At 33.7% G+C, this 22,548-nt stretch overlaps 1 protein-coding gene across 2 annotated transcripts in view; it reads right to left on the bottom strand.

The window, feature by feature from the left end:
• Nucleotides 1-22,548, bottom strand: part of LOC135206246 (multiple epidermal growth factor-like domains protein 6) — a 381,457-nt gene that overhangs the window by 126,574 nt on the left and 232,335 nt on the right. For both annotated transcript variants that reach the window (XM_064237627.1, XM_064237628.1), the window contains exon 5: nucleotides 18,231-18,362. In XM_064237627.1, coding sequence (XP_064093697.1) covers nucleotides 18,231-18,362 — 132 coding nt within the window. The remainder of the gene's footprint in view (nucleotides 1-18,230; nucleotides 18,363-22,548) is intronic.

The following is a 22,548-nucleotide window of genomic DNA, read 5'->3' as shown; positions in this document are numbered from 1 at the left end:
TCCTAGTGGCAGAAGTTTTAATGGAGAGAGAAACCTAGTACCCAGCCCCAAAAAACATGACTTTGTGTGTGTGTGTGTGTGTGTGTGTGTGTGTGTCCAAAGCATCGGTGAATGACGCGGAGAAGTTAACTCAGTGTTGATGAAGTTACTGTATAACTTTTGGAAATAGCTTTAGATGACTCTTGCACAATGATATGGTAGAGATGTAAAAATACGGTATGCATGTTTCTTTATTTTTTGGTAATATATACGAGCACGCACAAACTCAAACTCACACACACACACACACACACACATATATATATAATATATATATATATATTATATATTATATATATATATAGAGAGAGAGAGAGAGAGAGAGAGAGGGAAGGAGAGGAGTAGAGATTGAGAGAGAGGAGCGAGAGAAAAAAAAATTATTTACGTGAGCCTATAAAAAAACTAATTTTTTTCGGAAAGAAAAAAATCTCTAAGGAAATAAAGATTATTCAGCCATTTGCATAACTCAGGAAGTATAATTATTTTACAAAAAAAAAAAAAAAACAACTCATGAAAATGTGAAGTTGTGTTCTCGTGCACGAGTTTGCGAGGGTGATCTTGGAATTTTGGATATGTACAAAATAAAAAGTTTTATTATGGAATCATCACGTTATCTTACGAATGAAGGACTGAGAATGTCTTCAATAGAATTATAGGAAAATAAAGAATTATTAATGAACTTCATATAACTGCGTATTATCCCGAGGGTCTTCTTATATGTAAAACAAAATAAATAAATAAACACTCCTTGACAATGCAAGTCATTGGAATTGGAACATAGAATTAAAGTCAAGGGCCAAGCCCTCGGACCTGTGAGGTCATTCAGCGGTGAAAACAATGTTGAAATCGTTGTTATGAGAGGGTGGAATGTAAAGATGGAAGAATGTGAATATGAACGGAGGTACAGTAAAAACAAAGAAAGGGGTTGCAGCTAGGGACAGAAGGAACGCTGCAAAGAACTTAAAGTAGTCACTACAGTGCATTGCATGAGGTGCACTGACAGCACGAACCCTCCCCTACCCCCCAACTACAGGGTCATTGTTATTTATTTTTTATATCGTGCATCCCCAATCAGCCTCTGTCATTCCTAAGCATATCCTGCACCGGTTATTCCTAAACATATCCTGCCTCTGTTATATCTAAACATACCCTGTCTCTGTCATTACTACACATTTCCTGTTTCGGGTATTCCTATATATATCCTGCCACTGTCTTCCCTAAACATATCCTGCATCAATTATTCCTATCAGATCCTGCCAATGTCATTCCTAAACATAACCTGCCTCTGTCATTCCTACACATTACCTGCACCTGTCATTCCTAAACATATCCTACCTCTGTCAATCCTAAACATATCTTGGATCAGTTTTCCTGTACATATCCTGTCACTGTCATTCCTAAACGTACCCTGCCTGACATTCCTACACATTTCTTGCACCTGGTTCATTCTAACATCATCCAGCTCTGTCAATCCTAAACATATCTTGGATCAGTTTTCCTATGCATATCCTGCCACTGTCATTCCTAAGCGTTCCCTGCCTGTCATTCCTATATATTTCCTTCATCTGTCATTCCTAAACATCTCCTGTCACTGTCATTCCTACTCGTTAGAAATAACAGAAACATAAGTTACTTAGATATAATTCTAGCTTAGAATTACTTAATTGAAAAAGGAGCCCTAAATCTCTCAACTCTGAGAGAAAGAGGTTCAAGGGCATTTATATTATGCCTCCGCATTCGAAATAACTTTCCTAGAACAAGCAACGTTACTTTCCTCATCAAGTTCACTGAAACTTGGAGTAAGATTGAAGTCAGGAGAAATTTGGGGTATCAGTGAAGTCAAGGGAACGTGGAGTATCAGTGAAGTCAGTGGAAGCTTGGAGTATCAGTGAAGTCACGGGAAACTTGGAGTATCAGTGAAGTCACGGGAAACTTGGAGTATCAGTGACGCCAAGGGAAACTTGGAGTATCTATCAGTGATGTAAAAACAAAAAACCTTGGAATATCAGTGAAGTCAAGTGAAACTTGGAGTCTCAGTGAAGTTAAAGGAAACTTGGAATATTAGTGAGTCAAGGGAAACTTGGAGTATCAGTGAAATGAAAGGAAACTTGGAATATTAATGAGTCAAGGGAAACTTGGAGTATCAGTGAAGTCAGGAAGAAACTTTGGGTATCAGTGAAGTTAGAGGAAACTTGGAATATCAGTGAAGGTATACTTGGAGTATCAGTGAAGTCAGTGGACTCTTGGAATATCAGTCAAGTCAATGGAAACTTGGAATATCAGTGAAGTTAAAGGAAACTTGGAATATCAGTGAAGTCAAAGGAAACTTGGAATATCAGTGAAGTCAAGGCAAACTTGGAGTATCAGGAAAAATGTACAATTCCACTATTAAGCGGAGTGTAATTTGGCAGGTGTTTTCATTATTTTACGTTCAATCTATTTGTCTGCCTATACATATATAGTTATTGACGTCTTCCCATTTACTTATTCACCTATTTGAATAGTAAGTTACGCAAAATAACTCCTAAATATAAGTAAGTTGATTGGTAGACAGAAGCTTAAGGTCTTCGGTTATATTTTCTCCACACTTTAACAGCAAAGTGTGAACAAAGTACCAGGTTGGTGCCGCAATCTCATCAGGTAACACTAATTATACTTAGATAATGAAATCCAGAGATACCCTCAAAACTTGTTTTCCACAACGAACCAGTTTAATACTACTGAAAGTCGCAGATAATTTGCCTGGCCGATGAAAAAAAAAATGGTTCTAAAACTCTCTAGAATAAACTGAATAAGGAGAAGAAGCAAGTAAGGTGACCTTTCTCCCTCTCCTTAAAAAAAAAATAAATAAATAAAAAAATAAAAAAATCTAGCAGGTTCATAATACCACACAAGATGTAAAGTCTGTTATATGCACCTTAAAGACCTCAATGTAGAAATATTGATATTCATGTCACTGCATCCCTCAGCTATTGCAAGACGGGCGCGTGCGCTGGCAATGCCATAAAATCAAAAGAAATAAATCTTGCACGGAACCATGACGTCACAGCTCCTTAAGAAAAAGACTCGTAAAAGACTGCCATTGCCACCACTGACGACCACCCAATGTGTAGACAACCTCAGAGACAAACAAACGAACACACACCGTTCGGGAAACGCCGAGGAGGGGTCACAATAGATTTTAGGAGGTCACTTAACGAAGATCAAGGGGACGTGGGAGGGTCACAAATCTTGAGGAAAATTCCGAATAATGGCAGGTATGCGGCGTGAATGTCGATCTCTGCGTACTAACTTTTTTTTCTCGATCGGATCGATACCGGTCGTAGAGGGGGAAAGGTGATGCTGTGTACGGATGGTCTGGCCTATTTCAATCGGCTGGTATTTGCCATGTTGAAGCTAGATACCATCACCTGTGGTGCGTTGTTCTTTGATACCAGTCACGGGGTTTGTTTAAAAAATATATATATAACAATCCCTTGCAGGTGACATGCCTTATATGAAACGAAATGAAAATCCGCAGTATATGTTAAAAAACTAAAAAAAAAAAAAATTAATCTTTTACAGCGCACACGTCATTCAAAGATTTATCAATACTGTGTGATACAGCCACAAGATTTGCTTACAATGAAGAATCCACTTATTGACATGTAAAAAGCAAATCATCACCATTCACGTACATATATGACATACATTTTAATACTGTGCTAAGTTACACATTTTGAATCAAATTATTAATCATAAAAACCTATCCACTACACACATACAGAGAGAGAGAGAGAGAGAGAGAGAGAGCTATAGCTATAAACCCTGAGAAATCGTCATTCTTCTGACGCTTGACTAGGCAAAGCATATCGCAACAATGAAAGTGTTTCATCACGCGTGTTGGCAACAAACTATCTGGGAGTCTCCCTCTGAGTCCTGAAGAAGAAGAAAAAGAAGAAGACACAACCCACCTGGTTTTTACCCTTGATATATGTTTGGCTTTGTTAGAATTTATGGCGTGGGCTTCAAGGTTTCCCCTCTCAACACTTTCTAACAATTTTTCCACCGTTATTTTCTTTCCACAGTATCCCGACATTCATAAACAGAATTAGCAGCAAGGCCTAAACAAAATCAACAATGACAATAATATGGATAATAATTCATCCATTACCATGGTACAAATCTTAATAATACAAGGAGTAACAACAGTGCGAACGCCATCCCAATCAGAAAAACGAAAAGTTATGATAATAGAGAGAGAGAAAAATAGTGGTTATGAAATATTTAACAACACACATCAATCAGTCTCCGTTATGTCCCACGGATAGGTCAGGTCGGTTAGGTCCTAACCGCTAATTACTAAAAGTGTCCCACCGCCTTTGGCATTATGAAAATATAAATGTTTTACAGCCCTTCTATCTTGCAACCTATATGAGAATTATCTATTTCTTGCAATAAATGGGGGAGAGAAAAAATACATATACCTCGTAACAAACCGTGAAAATGCACAGACATCTTGACTAGCTAATAAAGCACAAGTACCTTGTAACTTACAAGGAAAAAACACTGACAACGTGTAACAAAACACGAAAACAAATACAGATACTTTTCATCGACCTGGAAAAATTTATTCATCTAATCAAGCGAAAGGTACATACCTTATATCCAAACTGATAAAAAAAAACACTATTCTTTTGTTATCCGAAATGAAATTAAAAAAACTGTAACTATCCACTGTAAGAAAACATAAATATTTTCAACATACCCGAAAAACGCGCATACAATTATCATCTGACCCACCTTTAAAAAAAAAAGCAGTTATGTTGCAACCCTCAAGGGACAAGTCACACATAACCACTGCAACCCAAGGAGAGAAAAAAAAATAATCCGCATCTTTTAATGAACACGAAAAAAAGAGGGGCTAACATTCAACGCATCTAAAAAGAATACTTGTGTCTTATATCAAAAGGAAGAACAAGTCCATTCAAATTTTTGCAACCATCAAAGGATTTAGTTTTAAATTTTGCCAGCTTAAATAGAATCTGACCTTTCACCTTCCATAAACCTTACAAAACTAAGGTTTACAGAAAGTCAAAGGCAATTGGAAAAGCTCTACCATTTTGCAATTGCTCTAGAGTACAAAGTAACTGTCAGTCAAGCATATGTTTACTCAGGTGTTCATTTCTGAAATAACAGCAAAGCCCTGTAGTATTGTTGAGCTTAAAGTCTTCTATACAGAAAAAAAAAAATTCAAGTAGCAATATGGGATGCAAACGACGATGGCCCCTTACTGGCATGCCACCTTTTAAGAGTTTATAGGTTTATTATTTCAAATGAAAAAAATGCAACTGAAGTGAAAGTGAAAACAATCAATGTTACTTATTACTATTGAATTATTATTGGTGAGTAATTTAAAAATAATTATTCTCGTCCTTTAACAACTTTCCTCTGTCCAGTCAGTATCTTTCAGTGTTACCTGCAAGATCAATACAGGGAAACGAAAAAGTTCACTTAATAAAAAAAAAAAAATACAAACAAAAATTTAGCTCACACTTCACTATCCTTCAAATTTAAAGGTAACCTTGCGGTCTGCATTCTGGAATTCAAAGATTTTTATGGAGAAAAACAGTTTGACAGTCATTTTGCGTATTAGTGTCCTTAAAGACATAAAACAACATTTAATGAATCTCATTAGTGGATTAAACGACTAGACAACTGCATAAAGATAATGAAATATATACAACGTCAGCACACAGCTATCACAAAATAAACTAAAATAAAATAAAAACAATATCATAATCTAATACCGTAAAGGACATTTCCGAAATTTCGAGAGAAAAAAAATAAAAATGTCATAATATCTCTTCTCTTTATAACAGAATTATGTAAAACACGGTTGTGCAACTTTGCTCGCCAGAAATCAATGGCATTCCGGAATTGGGTAACAATACATAAAGGCAAATCATCAGAATGCATATAGAAAACGGTCATCAAATAGAAATTTTAAAAATCACTTCGTGGTACCATCATCAACTCAGCTGTCATTAGATCAAAGCTTAAAGAACACGAAAAGTAAAGCAAACAATTCATGCGAACTGAACCAATACGAGAGAATCCCAATCATATCTGTCATTGTCACAGGATTAAAAAAGTTTTTTGGAAAAAAAAAAGACTTAACACTTGCCACAATTAAAAAAAAACTGTCAGCCAGAAGACCTTTGTTATCACAATGGAGAATGATTTACTTACACAAAAGCAAATATAAATGCATACATACCAACACACACATTTTATATATATATATATATATATATATATATATATATATATATATATATATATATATATATATATATATATATATGAATAACTTGATCACGAAGTATATAAAACGTGATGCTATGTATAAATAAAGGTTTTTGCCACGAAGGAATAAATATGAAAAGCTTTTAATTTTTTTTCCTTCGTGGCAAATAAAGGTTTTTGCCACGAAGGAAAACAAATTAAAAGCTTTTCATATTTATTCCTTCGTGGCAAAAACCTTTATTTATACATAGCATCACGTTTTATATACTTCGTGATCAAGTTATTCATATATATATATATATATATATATATATATATATATATATATATATATATATATATATAAAATGTGTGTGTTGGTATGTATGCATTTATGTTTGCTTTTGTGTAAGCAAATCATTCTCCATTGTGATAACAAAGGTCTTCTGGCTGACAGTTTTTTTTAATTGTGGCAAGTGTTAAGTCTTTTTTTTTTTCCAAAAACTTTTTTAATCCTGTGACAATGACAGATATGATTGGAATTCTCTCGTATTGGTTCAGTTCGCATGAATTGTTTGCTTTACTTTTATATATATATATATATATATATATATATATATATATATATATATATATATATATACATATATATAAATATATATACATATATATTATATATATATATATTATATATATATATATATCTATGTATGTATGTAAGTATGTATGTATGTATCTATGGTGTGTGTGTAGATATGTATATATGTAATTCTTATTTAATATATACCTAATATATACATATATATATATATATATATATATATATATATATATATATATATATATATATATATATATATATATATATATATATATATATATATATATATATATATATATATATATGTATGTATGTAAGTCTATATGTGTGTGTAGATATGTATAGATGTAATCTTATTAAAATATGATGTAATTCTTAATATATATACCTATATATATATATATATATATATATATATATATATATATTATATATGTGTGTGTATATATTTATATATATGCATATATACTAGTAGGTATATATTACCAAAGATTCCATATATGCATTACTACACACACACACCATGTATATATATATATATATATATATATAATTGTCTTTAAATAACAGGATACAACTCGTTTAAACGCAGAGGAATAAGAACGCGCATAATAATAATGGCACAATAAAAAAGGAAAAGACTTTTTTTTTTTTTTTTACAAAGGTAATGTCAAGGAAAGTCAGTCCATAAATTTGAAACAAAAACATAAGATAAAGCGTTAATGATGTTCTCCATATGCGGGAACATTTTTCTTGCAAGGGTAATAGAAATAAAAATACAAATATAAATAAAACCTTTACTTGGCATGTCTCTTCTCATTATCACTAACATTTTTAAAGTATTGACAATCATTGTATTTTAATTAGTTTTGAAGAAAAAATTTATTATCATTATTATTATCATCACAAAATGAGAGAGAGAGAGAGAGAGAGAGAGAGAGAGAGAGAGAGAGAGAGAATATATATGTATATTAAACCACGAGAGATGAAAGATAAAGAGAGATGATGAAAGTGGCGCAAGGGATTCTAATTATATTACTAAAACGAGAGAGAGAGAGAGAGACTAAGCAACAAACATGCAGACCGTGCAAGGGGTGATTGCAGGGTACATGCAGTCTCGTTCATTCTTCTTTTAGCCACTATGGCAATTTTGGATGCCTGGTCCTCATCTCGAGCCAGGTACCCCTTTTAGAGACGCATGTAGGGTCAACGCCCCCTAGAGACCAACATCAAACGAGTAGGGTTTCTGTTTCATTCCGCTCGCTCCATTAATCAAATTTGTATTAACCTCGGGAATCAAAAGTACTCAATTCTCCCTAATAATTTAACTGTTCCTTCATAGAAATGATTTCTCGAGGCCATCCTGCCAAGTTGTATTTATACAAGGAGGAAATTGTCGGCCAGATATCATCTCTCAGTCACATCACATGATTGTTCTTGCATTCATTGCATTCTCTCTGCCTATCTTTCTTTCTTTCTCTCTCACTTAGCCGCTTAAAGGTCAAGTAAACCGTTCTGATGCCAAAAAATGCAGCTGGTGATCTCGTCTGGGCTCAAAACACAGATGGCTTCTTCAATTACCCTCCCTTTATCTCGGAAGCTGGGATTAATTGTGAGTGGGTTCAATGAGAAGCTGAATGACTGAAATCTAAGAATAGGACTACTAGTATTGGCTGACTTCGGTTTTGCCAGGTCCATCACTAAGGGACACAAACTGGTGAGGGGTCACAATGATTTTATGCATTTTGGGTCATTATCGTTATATAAAACGAAAATTTTGTAAAAATAAAAAAATAGAAAAAAATACACAAAAATAAAAATTAAAATGATCTGCTTTCTAGTTAGCGCCACTTGAGATTACTCGTTCAGATTAAAAACAAAACTAATCTAAAGCACCCACTTCTCCTTGGGCTCTTACTACTCCAAATAAAAGAAGAAAAATAGTGTAGAACACTTTCACATACCTTGGTTCTTATGACCCACATTTTTAGGAAATGCTGGCTTTCTCTTTTCCTTTTCTTCCTTCATTCCATTTGGAATGAACTAAACAGGCACATGGGAAAGGCCTCCTCATCTGCTTTTTGTTGAAAAAAAATATCGCAACTACGCTAATATTCCTTTGTAAAAAAATAACAACATTGTTTAAATGAACAAAGGTCTTTCTAGTTAAAAAATATATGCAAGAAGACATGCCAATACTGTCATTACTTCAAAAATGGAGAAGCATCAAGTTCTTTACATATAAAGATTAATCAAGACCTTTGTCTCGCGCGTTAAATCTTGGTACAATTTTAGAAATAAACTGAAAATCCTTACGTTTTATGAGGACAACTGTCTTCATCGTTTCTGTCACGATGAGGAGATAAAGACTAAAGTGTATTTCTAACAATATACCACGATTTAACATAAGACAAACATCTTATTTTATCACATTATTATTACCATCATAATTTGGTTGTTGTAGTTTTTATTATCATTAAGTATATTACAAATATTGCCCCTGCTTGAATTTCTTAAAAATTTTTTTGATATTCTTCAGCGATCTAATGATCCTTGCTGGTGACGATGAAATACTTTTAACTAATATGTCGACTGCATAGGGGAGAGAGAGAGAGAGAGAGAGAGAGAGAGAGAGAGAGAGAGAGAGAGAGAGAGAGAGACTTTTGAAAATGAGAGTCCGGAAACCGGAAGATCATAGAGATAAACTTTTAAATTTTTGAAATCTATTTAATTCTTCTAATAGATAATACCTGTAAATCTAAAACAACTAAATAGCAAGATCTTAACATCTCGGCCATGAAATACAATATATGAATAGTTGCCATATGCACAGCATATACTAAGTCAATATAGTTGGTGTCTACTTGTGAAATTTTGTCTTATTAGATCAGCTTTATAAACATCTTAACAAAATCAAATGATTAAACTGCAAAATCAACCTATAAATAGTGGCTAAACAACTTTATGTACTCATTTTGAAAAACCAAAAAATCATAAATATGTAAAACAACACAAGAAATAATCTCATGTCTCCGTACTTAAGACATTTTCTCCTCATCATCTGACAAGACGGGGTCCCGATTAGGACATTGGGGAAATCTGAGATAAACTAAAACACATTAAGAAATCGAGCCTGCCTAATATTGCATCATACGTGACTAACGCATGAGGCTCGCTTATCAGATGGATATTATAAACAGTTGATTTTTTTATATGCCTATTGGGGACCTAAACATGCCGCTGTTGGTTGTTCCAAGTGACGTAACTGAACATGAAACCTGATGAATGTTAACGCCCGATATATTCATCATTCTCATCACTTTCAAGGTCAGTAGGTTTCCCAAGAATCATCACGAATATTTTAGTGCCATCTTAATTAGCGGCAGCCATCCATAACTCGCCCATGATTAAATGACGTTTATGATTTCCGCCAGGAGCAATCTCCCCTTACAGAAGCGATGACAGATGTAGGTGTGAGAAGTTGGCCCCGGAGGTAAACCCAAATTAGCAGACGGAAAAACAAACATTATTTCTTGTCTATTATTACACAAGAGGTCTTTCACCTTCGGATGAAGCATACCTGTCTCGTATCTTTCTTCGACTGAATGTAAGACCTTTAATGGAGATGTCAACTTAATCTCCCGTGAGTAATGAAGGCAGAAAAAAAGAGAGAAGAAACGTGGATGGAAGCGACGTAGAATGAAGAGCACTAAAGATCTTCTCACCAGTATTATTAAAAGGTGTTGTGTTCCAATACTAACGTTGCCACGCAGCGGAGTGCCTCTCTCTCTCTCTCTCTCTCTCTCTCTCTCTCTCTCTCTCTCTCTCTCTCTCTCTCTCTCTCTAAAACGCCCAACAGCCATGACCTTCAAGAAATTCTTCGTGACGTCAATTGGGTGCATGATGATCATCTAATAATTCTGGTGCGAGCAGTTTTACGCTTTAAAAAGGCAACGACCCTCCACCTCGGAGCTGTTGTAGTTTACGGCTATATTTGCACCTGGAATTTTTTGTTTTATCATCATCATCATCATCATCAACTATCACCTTTCTCTTGGCTTCAGAGTCTAAAACTGACTAAATAAAACAAAAACACGAAATTTAAGATCTGACATTTACTGCTAACATTTATTTAAGAATACTGAAGTTAGTTTTACGTTAATTGATTCTATCTAAATATTGTCGTTTTTTGTTCGTACTGAATAAGGCTTTGCGTTGGTTCAATTTCTTCTCGTGTTTGCTTGATGTTTGTTTGATTTACATACTACTTCCCATAAAAGAACACAACTGATAAACGTGTATCCATGAAAATAAAATAAATAGCTTAACAGCCCAACATCTCTAGTTTTTTTCTTTTTCACTCGCTTTATTTGGTAAAGTTTTAGGAAAAGAATAGGAGAATATATTCGAAAATTGAGAATTCAATGGGGATAACATTACATATGGGATTAAATTGCTATAAATTATATATTAGGATGCAAAGATCTTCAAAACACAACGCAAAGGGAAAACAACCGGTATGATATTTAGCATACATCAGAAAAATAGTTTTAGCAAGTCATAAAAACCTTAAAATACAATTTTTGAAATGTATATTTGATAAAACAACTTCGACAAAGTCCATAACTGAATAATAATTCCTTGGAACAAAAAACAGAACATAGTGTTAGTCTTTTCCTTTTCTTTGGTTTTGATACAAATTAGTAATAATCAAGGAAACTAAGATTATATAATTCGTTATCAAACACGCGTATATATTCCAAGATGACTAAATAATTTCGAGCGCTTAGTTTCAACGGGTGCAATTAACGGAGAGTTACTGGACCAGCAAAAATGCCTCATGTAAGAACTGCTGATTAATTAACATATTTAGGTCTAGACACTAAATATCTATGGCATAGGTTCATCAGTCTATTTACTACTTGTGCTGGCAAATACAATTTCACTTGAATAGCGGCCTGAGAATGTTTAAAATAGCTGGAACCAAAAAGGATTTTAAGGTGCATCTTTACTTGTCATCTGTAGGTGAACCAGCCACTATTATGTCAGCCTGGAGAATGACATTTATATTATTCTTGAAGCACTTCAGTAATGTTCCCAAGGTTAACTCATAATAAAATGGACGGTTTAGGAGCCCAGATTATCTCTATACTTAATGATATATTAATAAACTCATTGTAGTCGATTCAATAAACTTTGCAATACTACCAGCAGAATAAAATTATACTTCTGAAGCAATAAATATAGCTTTTTATCTTAATAATAAATTATGCATGAAATATAATACAAAAAAAGAGATCGTAATAAGTTCATGCTATTGTGAAGGATATATAAATGTTTTTCAAATGAAATAATAATAATAATAATAATAATAATAATAATAATAATAATAATAATCATCATCATCACATCATCTATAATAATATAATAATAATAATAATAATAATAATAATAATAATAATAATAATAATAATAATAATAATAATAAATGAGCCTTGTGACAGCTTACCAATAAGGAGTTTATAAAATACGCGACAAAAGGTCCGCCAACGTAATTTTCGTAAACATTCATTCATTCTTTAATAAATTATTTACATTTTCATTTATCTATCACTGAGTGTTGTAAAACAACCCCAGTATCGCAAGGATCAAGCTGCATGAAATATAATCAACATGCAAATGTGAACATTACAGACATGAGGTATATGACCTATGAAGGAGATGGAGATCAGAAAAGGACCTAAAAAGGGGTGGTATGAGAACAAGTGAGAACCGTCAAACGAAATTTAGAACTTTTTTAACGAGTCCTCTATTCATATTCTGAAGAATATTTTCAAGTGTATCAAAGTTTCCTACAGATAACGTAGTGAAGTCTGATGCATTCGTCATGCTAACAAGATATGTTTATTTTTCGTCAGGTATATCAAATAAGCTGTACCGCCCCGTCTCTCTCTCTCTCTCTCTCTCTCTCTCTCTCTCTCTCTCTCTCTCTCTCCTCCCACCAACGCACACACACAAACTTTATTCAAATAAAATCCTCAAAACCTCCACAACGTCCTTATATCAATTCTGCAAGAGCAAATGGAAACTGGGGCGTCATTTTTATGATATTTGCTAAACAAATATTGGGATACATGTGCATTGGGAACATCATTCCCAAGGTAAAATAAAAGTCTTCGGTTGAAAGACGATACTGCAATAACCCGGGTACCCCAGGGATTTTATTTGCAGTTAATGTGGGAACATAAAACTCTCTGATATATACACATATGCATATATATACATATGGATATATATAAATACATATCATATATACATTTATATGCATATATACACATCTATATTTATTTACACACATACACACACACACACATATATATAATATATATATATATTATATATATATATATACGTATGTGTGTGTGTGTGTGTGTGTGTGTGGTGTGCGCGCGCACGCATACGGTATATGTATACATTGAAATAGATGGAGAGAAGAAGCGAAAATATGCCAGTGTGTTTGCATAAGGATTATAGTTGCCACAGACGACACTATGTCAAAACGATTTTTGGTGTCTAACAATACAATACAATACCCTCATAAGTAAACATATCACGGCGTGTGATAGCAATCTATGAGCTCTTTATTCTAGTTATTAGTACGTAAACTCTCTGCAGATAATTTTTATTTGAATCCATTTTCCCATGTAGACAGAAGGATAAAGCTTTCAGGCTATCATGAAATTCATAGGGATGATGCTGCTGGCCCTACGCGCTTTTATTGATATCAGTGAAACTGGCACCCATTCACTACTAAGCCAATAGGCGGGCGGCAAGCTGGGTTATGGGAATGAACCATGGGCCCTGCAATTGCCACAATACTTAGGTACAGTACTTGCACAATATATATATATATATATATATATATATATATATATATATATATATATATATATATATTGTGCAAGTACTGTACCTAAGTATCATATATATAAATATATAAATATATATATATATATACATATATAATCTATATATATATATATTTGATTAAGAGGACGGCAAAAAGTCTTAACACACTACATATGTACAGATATTACAGACAAAAGCTGTCGGGATATATAAATACATTATAAAATAAGGATGGTGTTCTCAGCGTCCAGGGTTAAGTGCTAGTAACATATAGAGCTATATAAGTAAAGACTATGTTGTTTCCATTATGTGGAACTCTTTTTAAGTCTAAGGTAGCTTTTGGGGGTATTATTAGTCTTTATTAAATCAACCAGTGGAATATCCATTAGAAACGAATATCGCTAAGCATCCTCATTCCTTGACCTATATATTTACCCCAAAAAGCAACGTAATAAATCTTCTCGAAAGCCATTTTCCATTACATCAGACCAGTTGTACGCCAAATCGCCATCAAACAAATTTGACAATAATAATAAAAAACTATCTCTCCTTTTCATCTTGAAAAATAGATTCGCTTTAAAGAATTCTTGGGGCAGTTTGTCTATCTCGGTCTATGGGAGAGGGATCCTGCCATAGAAAATGGGTTCTAAAGGTGGAAAAAATACTTGGCCTAACTCTAGTAAACTGATCGAAGTGGTTGTTGTTACCCGAAGAGATATGGATATGTATTATTATTATTATTATTATTATTATTATTATTATTATTATTATTACAAGCCCACAGGGCTCACTAACTTAAAATTCAAACTTACAGAGGATATGGTACTCGTTTGGAAGTAAGAGGAGGTAAAAGGAAATACATTCAAAAGAGATTACATAAATTAAGTATTTTTACCTTCAGCAGCACTTCTGTACCATCTTTCGAAATAAATTATGACTTTAAGAAGCAGAATTAGCAGTTCTTGGAAGGTCATAAGGAAAATATGCGTCTGCTGATCCCGGAAAAATAAAAGTAAAACAAAAATGAATAATAACAGTATTAAAAGGAATATACTACATCTACTTTAACTATGCCATTCCAAAAGCATTAGAAGGAATATGCTGCATCTATTTTAGCTGTCATTTGCTTACTGAGACTATTCAAAGTATATTGTACAAGAAACTAATTTTTGGCGGTAGTTCTTATTTCCCAGTAACAAGCAATATTAAATACTATTAATATCCTATAAGCTAAACACTGTTTTGCATAACCTTTATTATAATTGAGAGATCCACGGCAACATAGTACTGATTAATAAACAAAACAACAGCAGGTGATAACCCAAGCAACACAAACACGCAAACATTTGAATGGGGAAAGATAAGCTCGTAGGAGCTCGCATCCCCCAAACATCCTCTTCCCCCTGTGACGACCCACATGATACGCCCATCAGATTATACCCAAAGTCCTTGTCGTGGTGGGTGTGGTGGGGGATGGGGGTTCGTTGGAGGAAAGAGGGGAGGGGGGATGGTGGTCTACCAAACCATCAAGACATAAGGACCTTCTGAATGAGTCCTGCATTTTGTGAATGTTATCTCGTGTCCATCTGTCCGACGGTGACACTTCCCTTTGAGGTAGGCGCTGCCCAGCGAAAAATGGTCGAAAGACAATAATATCGTCGATTTGTTCCCTGACACCGATCTTATACCCACCTATCGGATCCCTACCCTAGGGTATCTCACTCCATCCCTCCCTCCTTATGGGTTTACTCCATATACAGCTCCCTCTCACGGCCCCTTCGTCTGTCACTAGTCCTTCTGTGAACGAGGCTTAATCCTGCTACGGTTGCTACGAATCCATACCAGCATCCCAGCGGCTTTTGACGGCTACAAATAAAGTGGGGTAGGAGGAGAAGTAGGAATTCAACTGCATTCATAACATATGACGATTTGGGTAGTTCAAAATTCCGTTTGTAACAGGACATTCCAGATATTACGATTAAAGATTCTATATTATAAATATTTATCATCACTTACAATAAACAAAGTTCTCTCTCTCTCTCTCTCTCTCTCTCTCTCTCTCTCTCTCTGTCCAACTTGCTACAACCCATAAAAGAAAGGACCTGTCCAATTTTAGTGCCCTTATTAAACTTCTAAAACAATGTATACAGCTGTCCCTACCTTCGAACACCTCTTTTATAATTATAACGAATGCCAATGTGGACAACGGTGAAAACATTCGGAAATTTGTTATTAGAAACAAAACGAATTGATATAGAGGTCAAGAACGCAAGCTATGAAAAAAAAATGAAATTAAAGAAGTTACCATATGATATATACAGAAAAGATAAAATCTCATGTTACAGCAAATGTGAAATTCTCAATTCTCAGAATATTATATATATATAAATATAATAATATATATATATATATATATATATATATATATATAGACAAACATACACACACCCACACACACACACACACACACACATATATATATATATATATATATATATATATATATATATATATATATATATACATAATAGTCGAAAGAAGTTCAAGAAGTTGACCATCAACATATAAAGAGATCAAATACTCGACATATGCACAGCTGTGGAAGTATGAGTACAATGACGCACTTAGAGAGAGAGAGAGAGAGAGAGAGAGAGAGAGAGAGAGAGAAGGGAAGAGAGAGAGAGAGAGAGAGAGAGAGACTTTCAGATTCAATTTTGAGATGTGCAAAGTTTCAGTAAACAAGTGCGTCACGGGACGTGTTTTTTCTGAAGCCTCCAATACCTTAGGGCGAAACGAGGATGGAACTGCATCGTAATAAGGCCCCTGTAAGTGCAGCCCAGATGCCAACTCGATATATCTTGGGCAACGGCATTCCTTGGCACTTCCCCTCCATGAGCTATGTGTGTTAGAGATCATCTCGCAAGATGTAGGTGGCAAATGTTTACATCCGAAAGACAAAGTGGGAGAGGGCGACGTGGACACCTGTTTGCAAGAATCGCGTTTCATAAAGAGTGCTCTCTCCCTTCTCTGTCTATGCACACCCATACACACACACACACTCACACACATACACACAACAAATATACACATACACATACACACCATATCGTGACAACATAATTCTTTATAAGTGAAGAAAGCTACAAGGAACAACAGAGTGCTCTTAATATTTTTTGCAGTGGAACAAGAGATTTTACGTAACTGAAACAATATACTCGCATAAAACGAGAAGAGCCATATAACTGTGTATCACCCTTTTTTGTCTTTAAATATACCCCGTATTTATTAAATTTGAATTTGTATATATGTAAGGGATAAAATCGACACAAACTATAAATCTAACTGTATAGCACCCTTGGAATATAAAGTCACGATGAAGCTGCGCCAATACCGACATATGTATATTGTTTTCCAAATATGGGGGTAATCTGTTCCTCATTTACTTGACCAAATATTTACACGTGTATGCTAACGTGAGTACACACTTCCATACCTACGCACTGATGCGTCGGATAAGGAGATTTTCTACGCAGTGGGTTCATTCTTTACTCACCATTTATGGATGAATATGGCAGATGGGATCTGTTGCTTTTTACTCATTCCAGTCATACCTTATCGGAGGAAACAGACTATTCGTTTATACGTATGTATGTGTATATGCATATGTAGATATGTGTGTATATATATAATGTATATCGGTATGTATATAATCTATATGTGTACGTGTATGTGTGTATGTGTCTATGTAGAAAACCGTACATAATAGGAATCGTATACAAAAGGTCAGTATACATAAATTTAAGGTATTGCTGTGTTAAAGTGACCTTATATCAGCAAGGGCTCTTAATAATGCAAAAGCCCAAAGTGGTCAGAGAAGAAACTTGTCAATAAAAAAAAAAACATTTCAATACCAACCTCTAGGCAGCTTACCACAAAAGCCAATTTAGAAAGAACGTACAAAATCGTTACTACACCAAGTATGGTGAGCACAATTTCATTCCTTTTCAATAAAGAATTTTATGTGTCCTTGACTATACCCACAAATCTTCCATCTCGCTGACCTTTGGCTCGTGTGGTGACCTTAGTGGCCATGACAGGCACCGAGAATGACAGAGGAAAGCTAGTTTTCTTCCTTTTCGTATATTCACTCTAACCTTTCTTCTTAAAAAAAAAATGTCACATATTTAGTGAAAAAATACCTTTACTTTTTCCAAGTTAACATTAAAAAACAAATGATTGCCCGACATTTTAAAATGATCTCCTCAAAAGGTCATAATAAAAAAAAATTCAGTGAAATTACAGTTAAATAAATCAACATCACTGCAAAAAAGAAAGAAAAAAAAAAACAATAAAATTTAATGCCACTGTCCTAACCATTTTTAGACAGCACTGGCAACAAGAGTCACAGACTTACCAATTGGTCGACCACCGTTTGCCTCCACGACAGTCGTGCCTCTTGAAACCTGCTCCTGGATGCCATCTGGGCGCTCTTCAGGGCGGTGCTGCCCCTCGGGATCTTCGTCTTTTCCTCTCCCGCCCCTCTGACCTGGGGGAAATAAAAGGGGAATTTATAAATAAGAATTACTGGGGTTACGATCGAGTACTCTTTAGTTTTGGGTCATCTTTCACGAAATGCAGTATTGTTTCCAGACCAGTAATATTTTCGTTGGTCGTTACTACTACTACTACTATACTACTACTACTACTACTACTAACTAATAATCTAATTATTTTATAATAATAATCATTACTAATAATAATAATAATAATAATAATAATAATAATAATATTTATGTCAAGCACTTATTATTATTATTATTATTATTATTATTATTATTATTATTATTATTATTATTATTATTATTATTATTATTATTATTATTTAGAAGGAAATTTTAGTTGCGCATAATAATAATAAAAATATTTCCTGTAAGACAAGAGATCCTATCGCAATCATGCCTGTAGAGTACTTTGTTAAACAAAATAAGACCAGATTTTCTCTAGATTTTAGTTAATTTTTCCTTCTATGTCCAACGAAATGGTACATGACACCTACAAGACATTTCGTAGTACAAATTATAAGTAAGTATATTATTATTATTATTATTATTATTATTATTATTATTATTATTATTATTATTATATTATTATTATTACTTGGACCATCGACGCATGGTCTCTTGTTAGTCACTTCTTCAGAAGGTGTCTTTCAACAGAGATCTTTTACATGCACAATTGAACTCCTCATTTACCAGAGGTCCACTTTATTCCTCACACCGTTGGAGTGTGGAACAGCCTCCCAGAGGATGCCGTTTGCAATTGGAACTTCGGAACTTCAAGCGAAAAGCAATGCATTGCTACAATAAAACTATTCTTCTTGAATTTGCATTTTCATCTATTTATCTATTTTTTTTATTTTTTTAATTTTTAAGTAGTATCTCTTCTTTCTATATTTCCCTTACTTTCTTTTACTTCTTCTAATGAACACCATATTCAAGTCAATGAACCCTGGGGGTTTGCTCCGTATGAATGGGTTTCATCTACTGAATAATAATAAGAATAATATAATATAAATAATAATAATAATAATAATATATAATAATAATAATAATCTTATTATATTATTATTATTATTATTATTATTATTATTATTATTATTATTATTATTGATTATTTTTTATTATTATTATTATTATTGTTATTATTCTGGATGCTGTTTAGTCTATACTACAGTTTCTCAATCCCCTGAATGAGGTGCTTTGTAGCGGCAGGTAAAAAAGTAAATGCCTATTATCATTATCATTAAACTTCTATTTTAATATTTTACTTACATTTTTACTTATTTTTTAATTTGTTAATTTATCTCTCTTCCTAATAACTGACCGCTTTCTGTATTTTATTCACTTCTGTTACTTCTTTCGAATGAACACCAAATTCTTTGGAAGCATGAATTTCAGGTCAATGGTTTCTCTGGGGTGTTCCATATGAATAGGGTTCATTTTCTGAATAATAATAATAATAATAATAATAATAATAATAATAATAATAATAATAATAATAATAATAATAATAATAATAATTGCCATTTTTTCGTGATGAATAACAAACTAAGAGAACAAATCATACGTGAATCTACTACAAAAATTAACAGGGCAATAAAGACAACGACATATTTTAAGATTTCCGGACCTGTTCGCTTGACAAGATAAATCGGACTTTTCTCGGAAGAGAACCAGCAACTATAAATCTTATAAACAGAACTCAAGTTTATGCTAACACATAAACAGGTAAAACAGATTCACATATTTCTCTCTCTCTCTCTCTCTCTCTCTCTCTCTCTCTCTCTCTCTCTCTCTCTATATATATATATATATATATATATATATATATATATATATATATATTACATAGATAAAATATATATGTACATCTACTAAGTGCATATTATACACATCACGCACATATAATGTGTGTGTATATATATATATATATATATATCTATATATATATATATATATATATATTATATACACACACATTATATGTGTGTGATGTGTGATATATGCACTTAGTAGGATGTACATATATTTTATCTATGTAATGTATATATATATATATATATAATTATAAATATATATATATGTATATATATTAAATTTTATGTTATTTCATTATATTAGTATATATATTTTATGCATAGTTCACAAACTCTCTCCTTCTTATCTGCCTATCTCCCCTTATTTTCGTTGTCCTTTTTATCATGTTACAGATGGGTTAAGATGGCGAAGCATATCAAATATGCACGTTGCCCAAGAAAAAAGAAACCTTTATATAATTGAAAGGACAGGATGTTATTACACGACTGTAAGGTGATGAAAACGGTCTACTTTACTTCATGTGACTAGAAAAAGAACATTACTTTATTATTACTCTTGTATTCAAATCTTTAAAATGAGAAGGTAATAAAAGTACCAGTAGTGATAGTAGTACCAGTACTAAAGAAATACAAATTCCTAATACAGGTTTTTCGAAGTTACTCTAAGATATTAAAACAATTCTTGAGATTATGATATATTTAGCCATTTGTCACTGGAAGGACACGCACAAACGTGAAGCTGTAAATTACGCTTCCATATAACCGTTCCTGCACTGCATATATTTAATATATCTAATATTGCATAAACGAAAACAACCCCGAACAAATGTCATCCACTATTGTATTTTTAATCATTGCACAGCTTAACAACACAAAAACTAGACGGGTAATAAAATCAAGGAAGAAACATACATTATATGAACATAACCTAAAATACGTTAAGGCCGAAAGTGACCAAAGTTTAATACTTTTCCTGGGAAGTTTCAGAGTTACGAGACACTTATTTCATAAAACTTTTGCTCGCATTAAAAAAGGCAATCATGGTAATGCACGGCATAATGACTCGAAGCACACGCAGACACGTTAAGAAAATGATAACATCTTACATGTCTAGATAATAGGGTTAATATACTATACTATCATTTTTCTTTTCTAAACAGATTTTTGACAAACCTACGCATATTTACCCTCACTGCACAAGCAAGAAATAAACATATTTCTCTTCTCTGCACAAGCGAAAAACAAACATTTCTCTTTCCCGCACAGACTAAAAATATATTTTTCGTTCTGCCATGACGGAAAATCGAGCATATTTCGTTCCCCTTCAAATATATAAAACAATCCATATACTTCACATCTCTGCATAGAAAAAAAGTGCGAACATATTCCCTCAGGCAGTATTTTCCCGCATATGATACATTTTCACACCCGCTGAAGAAACTGCGGCACCTGTGCCCCGCATTTGCCCACGATCCTACCTACTTCCACATCGCGGAGGATAAACATTTCTACGATGATGAAAGATATTAGAAGGGAGATATAACTGTATCATCTCGCTGGCAACTTGTTTACTTCACAGCTGCTGCGAGAAGTCATAGCCGTGATATATCTGCTTCACTTTTCTTATGCATTACTCGGGAGAAACTCAATCCATTTACCCCTTTACAAAGACCTGTCACAGAACCTCCGCTTAAATATGTTTAATGATATGGTTTGTTTGTTTGTATGGTGTTTTTACGTTGCATGGAACCAGTGCTTATTCAGCAACGGGACCAACGGCTTTACGCGACTTCCGAACCACGTCGAGAGTGAACTTCCATCACCAGAATACCACATCTCTCACACCTCAATAGAATGCCGGTGAATCGAACTCGCGGCCACCAAAGTGGCAGGCCAAGACCATAACGATCACGCCACTAAAGCGTTTTAATGATATGGTGGTACAAGAACTTCATATACTTCTCGAGTGTGTGCGTGCGTGTGTGTGTGTGTGTGTGGAGAAGAATACTGACCTAGCGGATATTTCTGATAAATCTAATCGCATAGAATGATTACAATTTCAATATAAGGTTGTAGGAGATTAGTATGACTAATTTTGTCTCACAAATTTTGGTTGATAGCAATTTTTCACCGATAAGAATAAATAGTATGAAATGCTATTAATTTTGCAAAATCATTGGAAGGGCGTTTCCAATTTATGGAGAAGTAAGTGTGCATATATGTTACATCATGATCGTTACTTGTATGCTTAACTTTCATAGATAGTCGGAATTAAGATAACAATAATTACAAGTAGTTCCTTTCAGCTAAATATGCTTCTACAGTAAGTGTCATGGGAACACATCAGCTTACGTAC

This window comes from Macrobrachium nipponense, chromosome 29 (assembly GCF_015104395.2).
Source record: "Macrobrachium nipponense isolate FS-2020 chromosome 29, ASM1510439v2, whole genome shotgun sequence".
NCBI lineage: Eukaryota > Metazoa > Arthropoda > Malacostraca > Decapoda > Palaemonidae > Macrobrachium > Macrobrachium nipponense.
The sequence above is the reverse complement of the archived record's forward strand: the minus strand, read 5'-3'. Positions and strand labels throughout refer to the sequence as shown.